General features: G+C 27.3%; 1 protein-coding gene across 1 annotated transcript; it reads right to left on the reverse strand.

Annotated features, from left to right (window-relative positions):
* Positions 1-8,383: 8,383 nt before the first annotated feature.
* On the reverse strand, positions 8,384-15,949 carry LOC113862726 (ent-copalyl diphosphate synthase, chloroplastic). Its single transcript, XM_027495875.1, has 15 exons — positions 15,822-15,949; positions 15,156-15,227; positions 14,947-15,038; positions 14,520-14,823; positions 14,238-14,421; positions 13,809-14,023; positions 13,424-13,544; positions 13,189-13,301; positions 12,707-12,933; positions 12,467-12,582; positions 11,536-11,634; positions 11,175-11,414; positions 10,309-10,432; positions 9,329-9,523; positions 8,384-8,648 (listed from the first exon to the last, which is right to left on the reverse strand). The coding sequence occupies exons 1-15, from the start codon at positions 15,931-15,933 to the stop codon at positions 8,415-8,417; spliced, it is 2,448 nt and encodes an 815-aa protein (XP_027351676.1). The 5' UTR covers positions 15,934-15,949; the 3' UTR covers positions 8,384-8,414.
* Between the last annotated feature and the right edge of the window lie 4,514 nt (positions 15,950-20,463).

Consider the following 20,463-nt stretch of genomic DNA (forward strand, 5'->3'; position numbering starts at 1 on the left):
TCTCATTTGGTGGCGTAACAACCCAAAAGGGATCATAAACTCGAATTTTGCTGTGTGGGTGTATCCTATTCACAGATATTGGTGGACCAAAATACCTTAGACTGCTTACAAAAATTGTACCTCAGATATTGGTGGACCAGCTTGAGAGAACCCAACGATGGACAAAGATGGGTCATCTACCGCCTGCATGTTTCCTGCTTCCACAGCAGGTAAACAAGCTAGAAAGGAGTTGGAGACGAGGAGAGAAATGAGAAAGAAGAATAAATGGTTAGAGGAGAAAGAAAAGGCATTGAAATGAAAAGAAGGTTAAAACAAATTAGTGGTGGTTGACCCCCAATGGAACAAAAAAAAAAAACTAAGTAGTGGTGGGCACGTGCCTTTTGTCCATCATTGGATATTGTACCAAAACCATATACTGAAGAGAAAAAGTAGTACTGTGTAGGATGGAAGGGCATTACCAAAATGGGTTACACTCCAAACACGATCACTCACCCACTTTTGCACCAGATACTGATACGATGTCAAATCTTAGGATACTTCTTCTCTTTGGCGTTGAAACCTCCACCACCTCTATCTCTTTGTCTTCTTTACCACCTTGTCTATGTCATGGGCCTCATGGCTATGGGCAATACAATTTCACACCCAATCCTTTTTGCTGAGAGCCTGATTTTTCAGTTTCTTCTGAATTCTGATCTGACCTGCTTTTTCATAATTTGAATGGTAAACACATGCAGGCCTCATGATGCCACCCATATGCATATGATGTGTCATGTGCGATCAAGTTGGGGATAGACTTAATTTGGATTATGGGGACCTCACATGGGTGTGTGCACAACTATATGCTCCCCATTTGAAAGAAGATACAGAGCCCACAATCGTGTCATTTTGAGGGGATTTCACTTTTTAATGGACGACCAGGTGGAGCCCATGCAGTCCTCTGTTCTTTGTGCTTGTGCTCTACATTTTGACACGCTTTACAATTTCCATTCGTTGTCCTCTTTGACAACTCAGTTAGTGTCTTATAAAATCTCTAACCTTTTTCCCAAACACCTTTTCTTCCGTTTTATCTTCATATATCTTTTACATGCTTTTATGCAACACATTCCATAGCATAATATTCCCTCTATTTCCTATATTTTATTATTTAGGATGTTATAGATATAAATTAAATTAAATACTTATTTTTATATTGTAATTATGTCAGATTTATTTTAAAATAAAAAATAGTTTGTTTTATTAAATTATACTAAAAATAATTAAACATAAATTATACAATTATAAATTATCTCTATAAGTTATATATATATATATATATATATATATATATATATATATAATTTTAATCAATATACAATTTGTTGACATTAACTTTTGGACTTAATTTTAAGTATATGTAAAATAATAAGTTTTTATCAAAATTATTTATTATATTTTTATTTTAAAAAATAAATACTTATTTTTTAAATATAATTTATATATAATTATGATGTTAACATTTTTTTACTGTATCTTGATTAAAATATTCATATTTATACTTCATCTAAATTTATCATTTTTTAACTTTTCACAAATTTGTTTATATTTAATAAGTGCAAAAAGAAAGTGAAAAAGGGGATATACAACTATATTAGTTAGTTGAAGTAATTATTCATAGTAGATTAAATTATATTTTCATCTTCAAAGTTTAAGTAAAGTTTTAATCTTGTATTTTAAATTTCATTTATATTTCACTTCAGTATCTTAACCTTTTTTTAAAAAAAAAAATTACTCTAGTTCTCTAAAATTTTGATATTTTGGTGTTTAATAATGAATTTATAATGAAGATGAATAAATCATAAATATATTAGGTTTGATCATTGGTTATGAATTAAAATTAACTTTTAGGTATTTAAAGTGGAGAAAAAAAGTAGAAAGAAATAGTTGGTCAGAAATAATATGTGAAAAGTTGAAGAGACTTTTAGTGGTGATTTAATATTTTAGACGACAATTTAATTATTGTAAAATGCATAAAAGATGTAAAATAGCATAAACAAGTAGTTGGTCAAATGTAGATCTTTTTTACATGCTCAAAATGGATTCGTTCCTTTAAAGCTTCCGAGGAGTTTATCAAGAGATAAATTTTATATTTATTATAACTATTAATTACTTTTTAAAATAATTTTTTTGGTCTACTTTTGAAATTTATTATGACCTCGCATACATAAGATTATTTGGGCTCATAATTTGCCTTCCTTTCAGGTATTTCATATTCGAGGTCTAAAATTCATATTCTCTTGTTATAATAAATAAAAAAGCTGAGTAAAAAATATCATATTCTCATGTTTGGTATCAATTTGTTAAAAGTCTTTTTTTAAAATAAAAATTCATGTTTTTTTAACAAAATATTTCCGTAAAAAGTGACTATCCAAAATTTCATAAAGATGAAAAACTTTTAAGCATACACATGAAATCTTGTTTAACATTTTCATGACATATTTATAATATTTTAAAAAAAATTAATCTTAGGAAGTATGATTCATTTAAAAAGGATTTTTCCTTGATCAAGTGACTGATAATATTTTTGGGTTCTGTAAATTGAGCATGCAACTTTTCTATGAATTAAAGTATTGACTTTTTTGGATTTATTAGTTTTAGAGCCAACCTTCCATGCATGTATGTACTAGAAGAGTAATTACCATGAGAGAAAAGTACAGTCAATCAAATAGTTAAAAAGATATTGTAGTGATAAAGGTTAAAGTAACAAATCGATGACCTTAGCCCAAAAAAGTGACAGATCATTTAAGTTAAGTGTTCAATGAATGTTAGAAGTGTGGTAACGTAAACAAAGTAACAAGATTTGAAAAAATATTTTTTTTAATGAAATTAGATAATATGTTTCTATGGTTAATTATAATTTCAGTAAATTTATTATAATTGATGTATACTTTTAGTTTTCAAAAAAAAAAAAATAGCACATTTGATCTCTCATTTTTGTATTCTTAGAGTTTTTTTAAATTTGTTCTTAAACTCTAAAATTATCATATTTTCAAAACTTTTACAAATTAAATCGATAAAATCATTTTAAGCCTTATTTTATTCAAAATTCATTAACTAAAATATATATTAAATTTCACTGAAAATGAAAATTATATGTTTTCTTCTTCAAACCCTTATCCACATCCTAATAAATCCATTATATTTTAATTAAATTTCTAAATTTTAAAATTTAAAACTAATATAAGTACCAAATCCACCTATCGAAGAAAAAAAATAAAAAATTTTAAATAGAAAAAACTTGATGAGAGTTGATTTTTTTATTTTAAAATAGAAAAATATGATTAAAAAAAAAACAAAACCATACATAATTTAAAATAAGAGATTAAGAGCACATTTAAGTCTTATTTTTAAAATTGTTATATTAAGAGAGGGAGTTAAAACAGTGGTAAAATAATATCAACTAAATTATTGATATGACAACATAATAGCTTGTATTTTAGAATTTATAAATTATAAATAGAAGTGATCTTCATTAATCAGACAGATAAAATAACAGTTATATATTATTTTTTTTGCCAAAATTAGTAAGAAAAATAGTAAAAGTAAAAATATAATCAAATAAATTTATTTTTATATATTTAAAAAATATTATATTAATTTAAATGTATTTAAATGAGATATTTAATAAATTTAGATTAATTTTAAATTTTATAAATACAATTTATGTAATAAAAATTATTGAATCAAAAGTGAATTTTAATAAACTTCTATAATAAAAAGATTATTTAATAGTATAAAAATATACTTATTTAGCTAGACAAAAACTAACTCTTTATATGTGTGCCTATGTATAGTTGTCAACATATTTTCACTAATTTTTCAAAACAATGTTTTAATAATCTATACTATATAGAGTATTTTAACAAATCCAAAAAGCAAAATGCTGAAATATTACTTTTAAATATCAATTAGAGGATATTAGCATCCGTGAGTGTGAATTTATTCTTACATTCTTTTAGAAAGTGTAATATTCAAATAAATTATATGTTTGAAAGTATTTTAATAAATTTAGACCTACAACTTATTAACATATATTTATTTTTAAAAAGTATAAATATATTAACAAATAAACCATAAAAATAGGAGTATTGAAGAAAACAAAGGAAAAGACATTTATGAATACATTAACAGACAAAATTGAAATAGAAATAAGAAAAAAAAATAAAATCAAGCCCCATTCCTGTAAGTGTTGTGGTGCTGAAACATGATGTGACTCTCCTCTTTTCATACTGTTTGATTGCAATAAGGAAATTAAATATGAAAATATGAGAAAGGGGAAAGGTAAATTGTGGGAAAGAATGGGGTCACATAATTTACAAATATTTGAAATAAAAATAAATCAGGATTGGTAAATATAAATCAAATAAAAAATATTTAAAATAGGTGAGATAGTTTTAGATTCGTAATAATATTGTTAAATTTATTATTTAATATTTTATAAATGATATTTTATTAATTCAATTATTAATTTGATATTTATATTATAATTTAATCATAATTATATTTATAGTATAACAATTTTGTTATATTATTGTTTATTATGTATTATCACGTCAATACAAAATATTGCCTTTTATGCTAATAAATTTAAAAAGTTATATATAATAAATATTCTAATCAATTAAAAGTGTAAATAAATTTATATTATTAATATATTAAAATTGAAATTTGTAGTATATAAAGTCAATTGATAAAATTTAATATAATTTTAAAGATAAATATTTTATTATTTGACTGAATTTTAACAAAATATATATCTTTTTAAATATATATATATATATATATATATATTCTAAGTTAATTTTTTAACAAATTTTACTATTAATTTCAAGTTAACTAATTAAGGGTAAGAATGTTTTTTTAAGCAGAAAATAATTATTATAAACTTTACAAGTATTTAACACAATGACATTAAAATTTAAATTCCAAATTATATTTTAGTCTGAAAATTTTTTTACAAGCATTTCACCTCAAAATGATTTTTATTTTTTTTAAAAGTTGGGGGACAAGAAGACAAAGAGTGTTTTTATGAGTCCCAGCTCTCATGGCATTAACGCTGTGTCGACAAGATCTCGATTCGCGGCTGCTGCGGCGGATTTCAATTTTCACTTTCATCAACATTTGTTACCTTTGCGTGTTACCAACCCCAGTGTCAAGTGCCACCAAATTCTCATCCAATTATCTTCATTTCCTACTTAATTTTATCATCAACAAATTCAAGTTATTATGCAAAAAAGGAAATACAGATAACAAATGCATGAAGCATAAAAGAGGTTAGTGAAGTGTGTACCATTAGAGATAAGAGATAATCATTAATGTGAATCAGTTTCTGCATATGAATGAGATTGGATCGTATTGATATAAATTAATCTTATTTTTATATTATTTAATAAATTTCATTAAAACTTTACCATGGAATAAATAGAAAGTGTGGATTTTGTCGGTCTGTTGCTGTTAGAAGGCAATAATAATGAATCGGGAGATGATAAAGAAATTCCATGACCCAGATTCTTGTACAGGAATATGACATTCAGGTTGACATTTGATCATGGATTTAGTGGAGGGAATCAATTCCTACCAATTTGATAACTATTTCCTACTGTTCAACATCTTGTAACTTGTTTCTTTTTACCATTGGTTATTTGAACTCCATTCTAATAACACTGCAATAAACATGTTGAAAATCCTTTGAAAAGAGTTTGTCTATAGAGTAAACAAATAAAGTTATGTATTTTTATTTAATTTAAAAATGTATCTTGATCTTAACATGTGAAAATTTTAAAATAAATACATTTTTCACTTATCTTGTAGACAAATTTATGTTTAAAAAACTGGCTCATATGATTATTTTTATGCATATTAAGGAATGTTTTCTAATCGCAGGTCTATTAATTAAATTCCTTTAAAATGTAGACATTATTGAAGTGAATTTAAGGTTTTCCGTAATGGGAAATGAAATCTGGAAATGTAAGATTTGCTGAAGCTCCACTTCATGCGCAAGACCAACCCACCAAAGCACCAACTTTCTGACATGTTCATACGCGACCTTTGTCTGCCATTTTTATTATTGCCTAGCTACATTCATAGGTCAAAAGATATCTCACTTCTGAGAACACATTAACGTGGTTTACTGCTTCACTCTATGATAATTAATCCACTTTCTGAATATATGCAAACCATGCTGTACGTAATCCCCATTCAAGTTGAAAGTATCACTCTTTTGCACAATAGGTTACGTACATCATTGTTATATTAATTATCACAGCAATAAATGGCTCTGCTGTAATGTTAATGTTGTATCATTAAACCAGTTAAGAGGAGCTGGTATTTGACATTCACAGGGGATGACTTGTAATTCACTCAGCCCTAGTAGTTTCTGTTCATGATTTTTCAAATTTGATATGAATTTCATAACTTATAATTGTTTTTGTTATTAAATATAAAAAATTCCATCTCTCTCATAGTAATTATAATCTACTTTTATCTAAGAATATGGTTAAAGAACATATAACAAAAAAATTACTTTTAACAACTCACGTAAACTTTTGGTAAAACAAAAACTTTTAATTATATAAAAATTGATATTGATATAATATAACACAAAATAAATTTATAAACTTTTAATATTATATAAATTTTCAAACTAGGTACTTATGAAAAATAACTTTAAAAATAAAATAATTTTTTTGCAAAAACTAAAATTAATTTATGCATTTAAATCTTTTATATCTTTGATCTAACTTTTTATAAGTATTTATAAAGCTAACATTGTAAAATTTTTCAACCTTAGAAAAGTCTTAATATAAGCCTTGTTAATTCAAATATAAGCATTGTTAATTAACACAAGGTAGTAAAATTTATTGCATTGCTTAGTTTTCCTATTTCTTTTTAAGGTTAAATTCAAATTTTGTTTTAATCTAATCATGTACATCCTATCCTTTGTTTTAGTTTTAAGATACGCTATTGATTTAGTTTGTCAGATTCTTATTAAATTTTTGTGCATTTCACTGGTTAGTGTAAAACTTTTAGAATTTATTAACTTTCATCTAATATCTTAAGTGTTTAAGATATTTGGTCGTTGACAATTAGCATCTCTATGTCTATGATCAGTTAGTTTCACACATTAAATCTAACAAGTTCTTAATTAGCGGGTTTAACTAATCATTGACAAATTTTTTTCTCCTCCTCCAACCCCACACTTTCTAAGTGCACCCATGTGCAAAAACAACATGAGATGCTTCCTAAAGTTTGGAAGTACAAGCCATTAGAAAGTGCTCTAAGATTTAATTTTGAGCTTTTAAATTTCATGTAGCTAAGATATGAGAGATAGAAATAAAAATAGATTAAGTTAAATTTTGCATAAATAAGATAATATTGTCAATTATTAAAAAATATGATAATTTAACAAATGAATGAAATTTTCTTAATTAATAAAATAGAAAGACTAAAATTATAAAATTATAATAATGAGACTACAATATGACAAGTAGAAAAGTTAAGAGATAAAAAATGTAATTAAATATAATTTTTAAAATGAATAATTTTAATTTTATCATATTCCTTTCATAATATTTCAATTACTATAATTTAAAATTATTAATTTAGCTGATTTATGAGCATAATTTAATATGATAAATTAATTACATAATATTACTTATTTTAAAATTACAACATTGTTATTACAAGTAAAGACCTAATGATAAATTCTATGTTGACAGTTTTTTGTTTATATATATATAGAATAAACATTTAAATATACTCTTGGTCTAAAAATAATTTTTTTTATTTTTATTTTTATTGAAACTAAGAACAAATAAAAAGAAGCTTAATTAAAAAAATATTAGCATCAATTTGGTTTGATAATTTTTTTTCATTTTTACTTTTCACTTTTAACAGAAAACAGTCTTATTTTTATTTTATTTTCTGCCTTTAAATATTTGTGAATAATATAATAAATTTTTTGTTATATTTATTATTTTATATAAAATTTGTAAAATAAAAAAATAAAAACAATGTGATATTTTTATAATTAAAAGTAAAAGAAAAAAATATTCTTAAAAGGAAGAAAGCACTTATATTTTCAAAAATAAAACTTTAAATACAATTTAATATTTTTATACTATTAACTGATTAACATACATTAAAAATATTTTTATATAATTTATTATAAAAATTAACATTTTTTCTTGTATATCTATTCACAACAGTGTATTAATATATTTAAACAAAATTTATTTAATTATTTATAAACTGAAAAGGGTCAACATGACATATATACATGGAGGCATAAACACCTGATTTTTTTTTAACATTATATTGAGGGATATGTACAATGATAATGGTGAAATCTAACATCTACTCAAGAATGTAAATTTGATTCAAACAACTTTATCAAAGAGAACTTTGGCAATATGGAAGTTGATGGTCCTTGAATCACAGAAAGCTGTATAGTAAAAACTCTTCGCCACCGCGAGGAAAGTATTTTTGATGTTCAAATTAACGCTACTTGAAGAATTTTGGAGCACCAATTGCACCAGTTCTTGCATTTTTGACTCTCCTTCTGAGGTGGTGATGCTGTTCACGTACGTACTGCAGCTTCCGCTCTCGTGTTCCTGATGGATTTTATTACAAAAAGTGCAAATGTGATTAAATATTAAATAATTGTGTGCTTCAAAATTTTATGTAACATTAAATATAAAGTACCACTAATATAGTTCTGCAATTAATATATCATTGAAGAATTAAATTTGGTCTAATAGGATATATATGATGGCAGATATATTATGGAGTCGGCCAAACTTGAAGAGGGTGCATAGTGCAGCACTACAGAAAACGACAAAGTTTGTGTTGGATGCTGTGGAATTAAGAAATTCAATTATGAATTACACAAATGCTACACACCTCACCATTTATATATGGAGTAAGTGACAAGGGGTCTGTTTTGTGATCGGAGGGGTTCAATTATGACTATTTTGAGAAAACAAAATAGCGTGCTCAAATTGGCCATTGGAGAGATTCCTTTTTATTTATATTTATTCTTGTGCTGTCGTAATTTTCCTTAAAGCTGCAGAGTTCACTTTACTAATAATAATAATAATAATCATCCAAAAAGCATATCTATGCAGCTTTTTTGGTACACTACAATTTGTAAAAAGAAAGAGTTGTGTGGCTTTTTTCGTAAATGGAAAAGTGGGGGGGAGGTAAATGAAAGCATGCGGCCAAAAGATCTGGGTTTGAAAAGTCGCTAGCATACGTACTAGGATTAGGATATAATGGTTGCCCTGTCACTCACCTTGTCCTTTTGATAGCAACGGAGTCTATGGCAGATTGTGTTAGTGAGTTGAAGCAGATGCTGATAATGTGGATTCAGCATCTGCTCCTCCGAAATCCAATGTCCGGCACTAAGATTTATTATATGCGCCAAAAGCTCTGCTTGTCCTTCACATTTGTCCCCTTCGCCTTCCCAACTTGAAAGCCACTTTTTCCACTATAATAACATTACAACAAGTAAGATAGTTATTCTAGACATGTAGTAAAAATACATCTAATATACTTTTATTAAAATTATATTATTTATTCATTTTTATTCTGCAGGCTTCAACGTGTATGGAGAATTTCAAAAATAAAGATTAAGACAATTTAACCAGTACTTTGATTTGGTTGTTGTATTGGTCAACTCATTTGATTCGCCATTGTTTTGTTTTGAATTCCAAGCATCTATTCCTTTATCAGTCGGTGGTACGGTACTACCATTACTTACGGAATCATTATTTTTAAGAGAAATGTAAAAGGTGACAAAAATTATTTAGTTTTCAGAAGTCAATCAGTGAACAGATTTATAAAAATGATTTTATAAGAATATGTATAAATTAATATTATATACATATATATATATATACACATATGTAACTTAAAAATATTTTTTAAATATGAAAACATTTAATTAATACAAAGGAATATTACTGTTATAAAGTGAAATGAATTCTTATTAAAAGATATTAGTTTAATTTCAAATTTGAAATTCATTTAAAATCATTATATTTAAATGCACTCTGTTGTTTGAAACTAGGCTTAAAAAAACTGTAAATAAGTTGAATTTATCAAGAGAAATGCTGGCCAACATAATTTGTGCCGTTACCTTTTTAACACTTTTTTCCAATTATTATGTGAAATTTCATGCTAGTTTTAATAAAGAGTTTAGGCGTAGGGCCATACTCTATTATGGGGAAGAGATTTTACACAATAATAGTAAGTGAGGAATGGAAGACTCACACAGCGACGCATGTCATATCCAATTTCATGACCATGAGATACAAGTATATCCCATGAAATCTGATCTATGGTTGCAACCAAAGTCTCAACGAGTCCATGTCCTCTCTTATTCCTGCTCAACCTCCTGCAACATACAAAATGACGTTCCATGGGTATGGTTGGGTCAGAATACTCGTACTCATATATATAAAAAATGGTTTCAATTTCTCCTTGGGATCATAAAGCAGTACTGCAAACTGAAACCAGATCATCTGGCACTCTTAAGAAAGTGCGTGTTATTTTTTCACGTGTGGTTTTATAGGCGATGGGACTGGGACACCACTTGCAAACAAACCTTTGAAGCCAGCTAGAACTAAATCACATGTTAACTTTTCCACAAACAATCTAGCTAGAACTAAATTATATGTTAATAAACTTGTTAACTTGTTCTTAATGTTTTCATCACCGAGATTTGCTATCCATACCACATTAAGCTGACTTGACGACAAGAAGAACAAAGTCTTATCTAGCAAGGTTGGTTTAATTAATGGATCTAATAAATTCTTTGAAAACTGTCAGTCAACAAGAATGCAACTCCACTCTGGGTGGACTAGGCATTCTGGTGTGTGTTCTACAAAATGATTAGGAAACAGAAAGAAAAAGAAAAGTGTTTGTCACACCGGACAAAACTTTGGCTAAAAGTTGCCCACTTGATTATGTGTATATGAATGTCAATAGACATTGAAAAGGACATGTTATATGCGTCTCTAAACGTACACGACCAATAAGGACCCAAGAACCATGATTGTATAACTAAAAAAGAAGGTTCATACAAGATACATAATGTGGCATGTTCCAATATTTATAGAAACTAGGAGTTAATTTACCAGCCAATGGAGTAGTCTCTCTTGTTAATGCAGTTACTGAATTTTTTAACCAAAGCTTTCCTCATTTCTGCATCACTAACATAGGATGTGATTGTCTCAATCAATGCTGTGGTTTTGGCCCAAGCAAGTCTCACATGAGACTTTTCAGGCTCAAATATGCTGGCTGCTGCCAAAAAATAGGCCAACAGAAGAGTTCTTCTGTTCATTCCAAACTCTCCCAATCTAGATTCTGAATACCATCTGATAAGTGGTGATAAATGTCATTACAAAAATCAAAGTATAATGATGAAAATTGCACTGTAGATAAAAACTGATGAAATTGGCTGAAGCATTAAGCTGGAATAGTTTAAGTTGCTCTTACTTTTGAATTCTCCCCCACTCTGCCAGATGCTGTGCTTGGCACATGTTGTAATCTAGTTTAGCAAGCTCGAGATAATTATTGTTGCTCACGTAGGCCATCCTGTGACGTAATAATAACTCAATTCAACCTAATTAATGAGTAAATGACTTGATTACGCACTCTTAGAGAACTAGAAGTGAGTAGAAATTCAAAAGTGGATGTGAGTTTTATCATTATATAAAAGAGGGGATGATTTCAACATCTACTCTAAAATTTAAGTGTTTGTTTCAATGAGACATTTTACATTTAGAAAAAAAAATATTGAGATTAACGTGGCATATGCCAATTTGAGGGTTGGGGTGATAACCTACTTTTAAGAAAATTATACATTTGCACTCTCCTCCTGATTTATTACTTTAATTAATCATCATATATAATATAAAACGCCTTTAACATACTTCATTTTACTTTACTTGACTTCAACTAATAGTTCTTTAATGTTAGAAGGTCTCAACCCAATAATAGTTGGTCACAGAAAATAGATTATGACTTAAATTAAAATTTCCTACAAGGTACTTAACATTCTAAGAAGGGCTTTATATTATTCCACTGTAAATAAAAAAAATTAAAAATATTTTTTTATTTTTATTATTATCAAAATTTTTAATTTAAGAAAATATGAATTTCATCTAATAATAAAATTCATTTTGAATAAAGAAATAGTCGTTGTTTCAATTAGAAAATTTTTAAAAAGGAAATGCTGTGAGGTGCATCAAAAGTGCAAAGAGAAAATATTTTTTTTACTATTAAAGTAAAATAATTTTTATTTTTTTTACTTTTAAATTTTGAAATAATATATATAATTATTAAAATAAAACAAGATAATACATATAATATACCACATTATGTTAATTATTTAATGTTCAAGTGACATAAATAAAGTGTAAAGTACCTATAAAGGGTTTTGCCTATCCATACGTCACTTTCGCCACCGTATTGGTCAATGTAGAATCTGGTTTCCACTCGAGGTAAGCTTGCATACCATGGCACGTCCAAAGCGTAAGCTACCTGCAAAACACACAAGTGTCTTTATTAGTACAAACTAAAAACTTAAGCCACCTACGTATAATCAAGTGGTCCAACATATTCCAATAGTTGTCCATTTCTTCGTGACATAGATTACACTATATACCTCTCCTCCCAGGTTCTTCATTATGATCCATTTATCTACTAGCTCATTTGCTACTCGCTTCTCCCTTAAAAATTTCCCTGAAAAGTGCTTTGCATGTTCAAGAATTTTCTCCCCAGGAAACATTACTTGACTAGCCCTATACAAATTGAACATTCCCGTCACCGCTTGCGTGGTCTGCCCCGTAAAGCAGAAGAATTCACCATTTCTCTCGAAGTGCTTAAACACATCTATCACATATCAAAATCAAGATTGTTACCAATCAATAGTAATTAAGTTAATTATTCTCACTCACATGTGTATGTTACTTTTTTTAATTTAAAAAAAAAATACATGTATAATATTCTTTTTATTAATGTGATTAAAAAATATTATTTAAAAAAATATTTAAATAAAAGCAACAATAAGCACCTACGAGTGAGAATAGATACATTTATTGTTTTAATTTGATATTATGTTACATGGTCGCCTAATTATATACTTACCGGCTGAAACTGGGAGGCCATGTAATCTTAGTAATCTGAACCCCATTGCCGTGTCATCAATGTCTCGAACATTTGAATTTCTTGCCCAACAAATACCCTTTTCAGTCCAATATCTGAAATTTTTTTTATACATTAAAAATTGGAATTGCTTGGCATGTAGACCTCTGTTTCATACTCGATAATTTTGTTTAGAAGTGTTTATAGAATATTAATTTGAGATTCATTATTAAATCACCTATAAACATAGCTCAAACAGTCTTTGATCTCTTGCTGAAAAAACCGCGATATTCCGAGGCGCTCCAGCCGATCCACCACCCAAATATGTTCGAACAAATCCACTGGATACACGTTTGGAACTGTGGCATAAACATGAATAATCACAACCAAGTTAATAAAAGATAGTACTATATATAGTATGACATATATTGTATACAAAAAAGGAAATGAAAATTGAATTAGAAATGACATAAATAAACATAGACAACCATAAACCAGATTAAAAAAAATTATATTATATATGGTACTATCCATATATTACATGAAAAAGAAGGAATGAGAGATTGAAGGGTGAAACAAAAGGTTAAAATTGTAGTCGTCAATATGGGTAAATGGCACTTTACCTCCCCCATTGAACTTGTTGACCACTTTATTCAAGTATTTGAGACAATTTTCGTCTTTGGTTTGCATGAGAGCAAAGGCGGTGGAAGATGGAGAAAACAAGAATGACCCGTCTTGAGACTGCAGTTTTATAAGTTGTTTCCAGTCCAAGCCTGACATCCCTTCCAAGCTATGGAGCAGACTTGTGGGCACTTTATGCATCATCTCTCTTGGTATTCTATCCCCACACCAAGGCCCACACAAACCACAACACAATAATGACACACACGTTAAAGAGAGCTTGTAGAACTTATAAAAAGAAAAGTGACTCCTATATATACTTTCCCAGAAAAAGATTTTGTAAGATAAGGTTGCTTTGATTCTATTATGAAAATAGACATGGGCACATAGCAACTGGCTGGCAAGCATAATTATGACCACAACTAAGGTACCTTGTGAGTTTTACATTTCTCATTGCAAAGATTTTGTTCAGAATAGGGGAATTATCTGGCACTTCAATGTTCAAACCACGAGCCATATCAAGAAGTGAAGGAAAAGCAACTTCAAACCCAATTGGCATGTGCTCCGCATTCTCATTCTGAAGCTTGTCAAGGTTCTCTTTAAAATATGTCATTCCTGTGTGTCATTAATAAAAATGATCAACCATTATATCAAGGTACCAGATGTTATCTGCAAATTTGGTAATAAATAAATTATTATAATTCAACATTTACCCTTCTCACACTTTTCGGGGTGCATATTCCATGATTTTAATGCAATAACACAAGCCAACGTGTTCATAATCCGATCATGGGCTGAAAATAATTCCTTATCACCCCATGATCCATCCGCAAGTTGATTTTTTGCTATCCATTCTAGACTCGACGGAAATTGAGGGGCACCACTTCCATTAACATCTTCCACCAGAGCAACCCAAGCTGTGTCATAAGCAGATATGGTAATCTCTCCATCTTCCATTGAACCCAATATCGATTTGATAGTGCCCACTCGCTCCTCCATCTCATTCGCCACCAAAACCTTATTTTAACAATGTTGTAGTAACCAGATGAAGTGCCATATGTCAATAAAATAAAAAAGAAAAAATACAAAGCCCATTAAGAAAGGCACAAAACAGAGAAGTGAGAAGAAAGTTTAAAGCACCCCAATGTCTCGCTCCTCATCTATGTCATCTTCCACATTAATCTCACGCAACTTTAACGTTGCTAGACTACCCTGAAATACTTCTGGATATTCTGCATAACACACAACATAACATTGGTTCAACCACGCTTTACAAAAAGCAATTAGTATAAAATTATTTAATTAAAGCAAAAAAAAAAAAAAAAAACTATAAAAAAAATCCATTATACCTTGAGTTCTTGGTTTGGATATAGCTCTGCATCTTATCTCTTGTTTGTCTTTAGTCTCGGACGACACAGCACCTATATATAAAATGATATAAATCTTTCACTTAATCACTTTTGTTGGTTGGAGTTAAGTACTATATTACTTTCAGTTTCCAGTGAAAAACTACTGCACGCTTTCTTTTGTTTCTTTTTCTATCCTTTTCTTTTTGGGTGGAGGAGAAAACAACAGACAACGCATCATACAACTTTAGCCTGCTTGATAGTGAAATCTTGAGTGCTGAAAGTAATAGAACAAGAACCACTGTTCTTAACGAAATTAAGTAAAAACTATTAAGCTCCTAATTGACAAAGGAAGCTATGTACAACATGCAAGAGAGAGTTTCACTAGTAAAGGAAAAATAAAATAAGGCTGCTAAGTAATATAAAATAATATTGTGATGATTTTTACCCTCCATTGGAGTGCTATGTTTCCTACAAAATAAGTTTAAGTAGCAACTCTTTGTGCTTTCACATTCATAGGTAATAGAATGTTCTGATCAACAGAAACATGTAATCTTAAAGAAAGGAAAAAAGAAGAGACGGTTAAAAAAATGAAAAGAGAAACGGGATCAACAAGATGTTGATGAGTTAGGAGGGAGCATAAGGGAAATAATTGCATATTAGACTTACCCAGAGAGAATTTGGAGAAGTAGAGAAGAGGGGTAGAAGAAGATGGAGAAGGAAAATGCTTAGAAGAAGAGAAAGAGGGAAGGTGGAAGTAAGAGGAGAAGTGGGAAGACATGATGTGTTTGTGTTGAATGTTGATACAACAATTTTTTGTTTCACTACGGAGAGAAAGGCAGAGTTTAAAAGGCATAGGAGAGGCAAGCAGACAGAAATGACTTCCCAAGAGATTCCCGCTAATGGATGCATGGCATCATCTAAAACATAAAATTTAAGGGCACTCATGTCCTTTTCCTATTATGATTTTTTCCCTTCCTCTCATTTTTTCAGCAACTATTTTTTCTAACTCACTTCTTTTATATCTATATATGTCGCTCTTAATTCTGTAAAATAAATAAAAATGCTTTATAAATTTACTTTCTCTTTCCTGAAATATATATTTTTTCACTTATATAATTTATTAACTTTTCTCGTTTCATTACACATTATCATTTACTCTTAATATAAAATTTTATCTATTTCATTTAGTGGCTATTTAATATACTAAAACGTTCATTATTAATGATATTTTTTAAAAAAATTTATAAATTTAAAAAGACATGCAATATACTTTTAATTTTAAAAAAAATAATTATTTTAATAATATTCGTATAATGTAATTAAAATCTCATTAATATGGAGTTCTAAGTATATAAATTATAAATTCTTAAAAAATTTCAATTAAAATGATATTCATGCCGATTTTTTATGCATTATTTTTCATGAAGACAATGTTAAATATGAGTCTTCATAAATATAGTATTTCTATGAACTATTATATATTAAATTAGAGCATTTTTTTAGAATTAGTTAGCTTCTTTGTTATCACATAGCTTCTTCTATGTTAAGTATTTATTTTTAGTTTAATTTAAATTTAAATTTATTATTTTAGAATTTTCATAATTGAATTATTTGTAAGAATTTTTTAATTTAGTCCTATTTAAATTTATTAAAATTTAAAAATTATATAGTATATATTTAATTTTTTATTTAGAAAAATTAGTTCAAATGATATCACTACAGTGTACAGAAAAACTCATTAATATAATGTTTTATTTATGTTCTTGTTATAATATAATATTTTCGTTACATAATAAATATTTCCTTTGTGCCTTGTATTTGTCTTCAACGTTTGTAAATTAGATTGGTTTATTTAATCAATGAAGGCGCTAATTTATGATAATTAATTTGATAATAATTGATTTGACTATATTCAAATTGTGATCGAATAATATATATATAAGTTATGTAGTATGTTAAGTAATAAATTGTAATATCATTTCAAATTAAATTAGCATGAAGAATTACAGTATATGACTCTTAAAAGGTAAAAAGTATTGGTTAAATTAAAAATTTGATGTGTGTGTGTGTGTGATATTTATTTTTTAATCTTGTTTCTATATTAAAAAAAGTTTTTAATTTATACATGAAAATAGTTTAAAATACGTCCCTATCATTTATCAGTTTTTATAATTTGGTGAATCATACATCTTACGTAGTCAACGGATTATGACATGGCTTAGACGTGAATTTGAAAAGTTTAAATTAAAATATTTGTCCTATATATGATGTTAATATTTAATATAGTTTCGTTATGATAGAAAAAAATAAAATGAAAGCAATTCTTTTACATGAAATCGTTCTCTGTACACTCCCTACTATCGTTGAGTAAAGTTACTTTCAAAGGGTTTAAATTACATACAAATGGCTGTTTATAAAAGAAATATTGAAAAAGGAATTGTTCATACAATTATTCATGCCTAGTCATAAGAATCATTTCTATTAATTTGTTTTTATACAAATAATTAGGATCTTGAAACATTGCTTAAGATTATACCTAGATAGAATCGAAGTACAGGATGCAAATTTTATTATTTTTATCTAAAGTTCACATTTTTTTAGATTAAAAAAATTTCGTTCAAATCAAAAAGTTATATTATGACGGAATTTACTTTCCCATATTTTTATTTTTTTTGGTATATAATACTTAAATTTGAGGCTTTATTTAAACAAAATTAAGTATGTATTATTTGAACGAACACTCATCAATCATGCAATCTTTATTATTACCTTATCAATTGGGCCAACTATTGCTGCAATGATGAAAAAAAGCAGTAAATGAGTCAATCCCCAACAATTATAAAAGACAAGGACAAGAAGAATAATGTAAGCGCATATAACCAAGAATCATTTCTGAGGAAGAAAAATAATTAGTATTATTGCTATTTATATCACAATTAAACATACATATTCAAAGATAACAAACTATTCGATAACACATATATATACAACAATTAACTGTAAATTCAAAACTTTATGCAAAACTCACATAAACAAACAAACAAACCAATAAATGGCCATAGAAGAAGGGTGCTAACTCTGCAAACATGGCCACGACAAGAGATAACACATGCTGAATAATTATGTTCCCTTGCTTAATTAAGAATCAGGTGAAATTTTCAATTTAGCATGAGAGCAAACCATGTTTTATAACAAATCAAGAAGAAACCAAGTAAGATATATAGCTACGAAATTACGTGAAGAAATGGACTGAACAACGAGGTTGAGCTCAAAGCTGATAATGCAAAAGTTCCCATCATAGCATGCACCACCACTGATCCATACTTGGGATCTAAAAGGTTGGTGATGAATGCTATTTTAGAGAGTGTGTGCTACTGTGCTTTATTGTAGGTGGCAGGAAATGAATTGAGAATGATTCATGTATAAGGGTGGATTTTAAATATTTTTTTGTTATGAAAATTGCATTACATTCAGTGATAAAAACGTAACTTGACATTTTCTAGTAAAATGACTGATCAATTTTTTTTTTACATAAGGACTAAATTAAAAATAAGTGTTATGTACCTATAATTAAGGTTCAAAATCTTAATTTCAACCATTAAAAAATTAACTAGAATTAATAATAAAATATTAAATAATAATAATAAATTCATATATAAACTTCTGTAGCTTGACATTTAGCTTTATTTAGTATTTTGTTTAATTACAAAGACTCAAACAAGTTATAAACTTAGCCATTCCAAGCTAATATTTTTTTGCTAGTTTTTTTTCCTCGCTAGTGTGAGACTAATTTATGATAATGATGGTAAAATTATTAAGTAATATTACTTCAACATCTAATTTAATTGTTTATATTGGAGATTTATATAAATATAACATAATTATTTTTAATTTAATTTCTTTATCTGTATGCACTTCATACAGTTGTATACGGTGATTATTTATAAATTAAATTAAAAAATAAATATATTTATAAAAGTTGTTTTGACCAAATGCCATAGATAATTAGGTAACGGTAGGTTATAACTTAATTAGTCTGGTATCGACATAATATTTCAGTCAGGTCATCTTTTGGAATTCAAATTAAAAGGTGTTTGAGCAAGCATCTTAATCGAGTCGTCTTTATTTTTAAAATACTTTTGATTAACAATGAAAAGCATAATTATGTTATCGGTATAAAAGTTTTATGCTAGTTAAACTTTATTGTAAATTAATGTTATGTTAAGAAATTTATATTATTTTTTGAATACAAATTGTAATTAAACATACATATTTATTTTAGTTTACATTTAGTTTAATATTATAAATTAAAATCATTTTATTATCAAATTCATCCAAACATATACTGTAAATTAAACGAGACGATATTCTAAAACACCCTAAGAGAAGTTATATATATTTAAAAGAATTTTCAATTTTTTTTCTAAATATAGTATAAATTTATACTATATTTAGAAGAAAAAATTGAAAACTCTTTTTAAAAGAGAAATCAAACATATCCAAAATTGTGTTTTTATTTTTATTTATTGGGTCAACATATATTGTGTTTAATTCTTCCAACTTTTCCTCGTCACCTATTTATGCATGTTATTTATTTATTATCGTATTTATACATTTTATTCAACTTCTCTTCTGTATTGGCAAACAAGTGCATAACGACGGCCCATCAAGACTCTTTCGCCATGCATTCCACAAAAATAGCAAAGCTTGCATATTACAATGGAGGAAGTAGAGGTGGTAAATTTATGGGCCAACCCATTACGAATTAAATTATTGATTTTATTTTTTTTAAATTTATATGTAACTTTAGTCTCTTTAATTTTAATTATTTATATTTAATTTTTTTAATTTTTTTTGAAATATTAAATTATGCTTTTATTTTAAAACTTTATTCAATAATTAACAAAAATATAATGGAGATGTTACATGTTATTAATTTATGTAAATTAATAAATACTTTTTTAATATTTAAATAAAAATAGTAACAAAGATATAGTAAAAATTTAAATTATTATTTTATTATTTTATATATTATAATGCTAACATAATTCACATGTCATAATCAATAATATGTGTGTCTGTCTAGGTAAAATTCAATATAACATTAACATATTGAAAGTATTAGATAAAAAAATATCCAAATTATATTTTAAACAAATTTTAGACTTCTGATTGAGTAGAGAATTTAAGTTGCTTTTAATATTTTAATAATTGTAAATTTTTTATATTTATCCTCGTGTCATTCATCATATTTATTATCTCTTTTTTAAGTTTTATCTTCCCAATTGGGTTATCTACATCCTAAAGA

Source organism: Abrus precatorius, unplaced genomic scaffold (assembly GCF_003935025.1).
Source record: "Abrus precatorius isolate BTA unplaced genomic scaffold, Abrus_2018 Scaffold3, whole genome shotgun sequence".
Classification (NCBI taxonomy): Eukaryota; Viridiplantae; Streptophyta; class Magnoliopsida; order Fabales; family Fabaceae; genus Abrus; species Abrus precatorius.

Coding starts and splice junctions, on each gene's coding strand:
- LOC113862726 (XM_027495875.1), bottom strand. CDS start 15,933: ATGTCTTCCCACTTCTCCTCTTACTTCCACCTTCCCTCTTTCTCTTCT. Junction 13,545..13,808: donor CAACAAGTTCAATGGGGGAG/GTAAAGTGCCAT, acceptor TTTATGCCACAG/TTCCAAACGTGTATCCAGTG. Junction 9,524..10,308: donor GATATGACATGCGTCGCTGT/GTGAGTCTTCCA, acceptor ATGTTATTATAG/TGGAAAAAGTGGCTTTCAAG.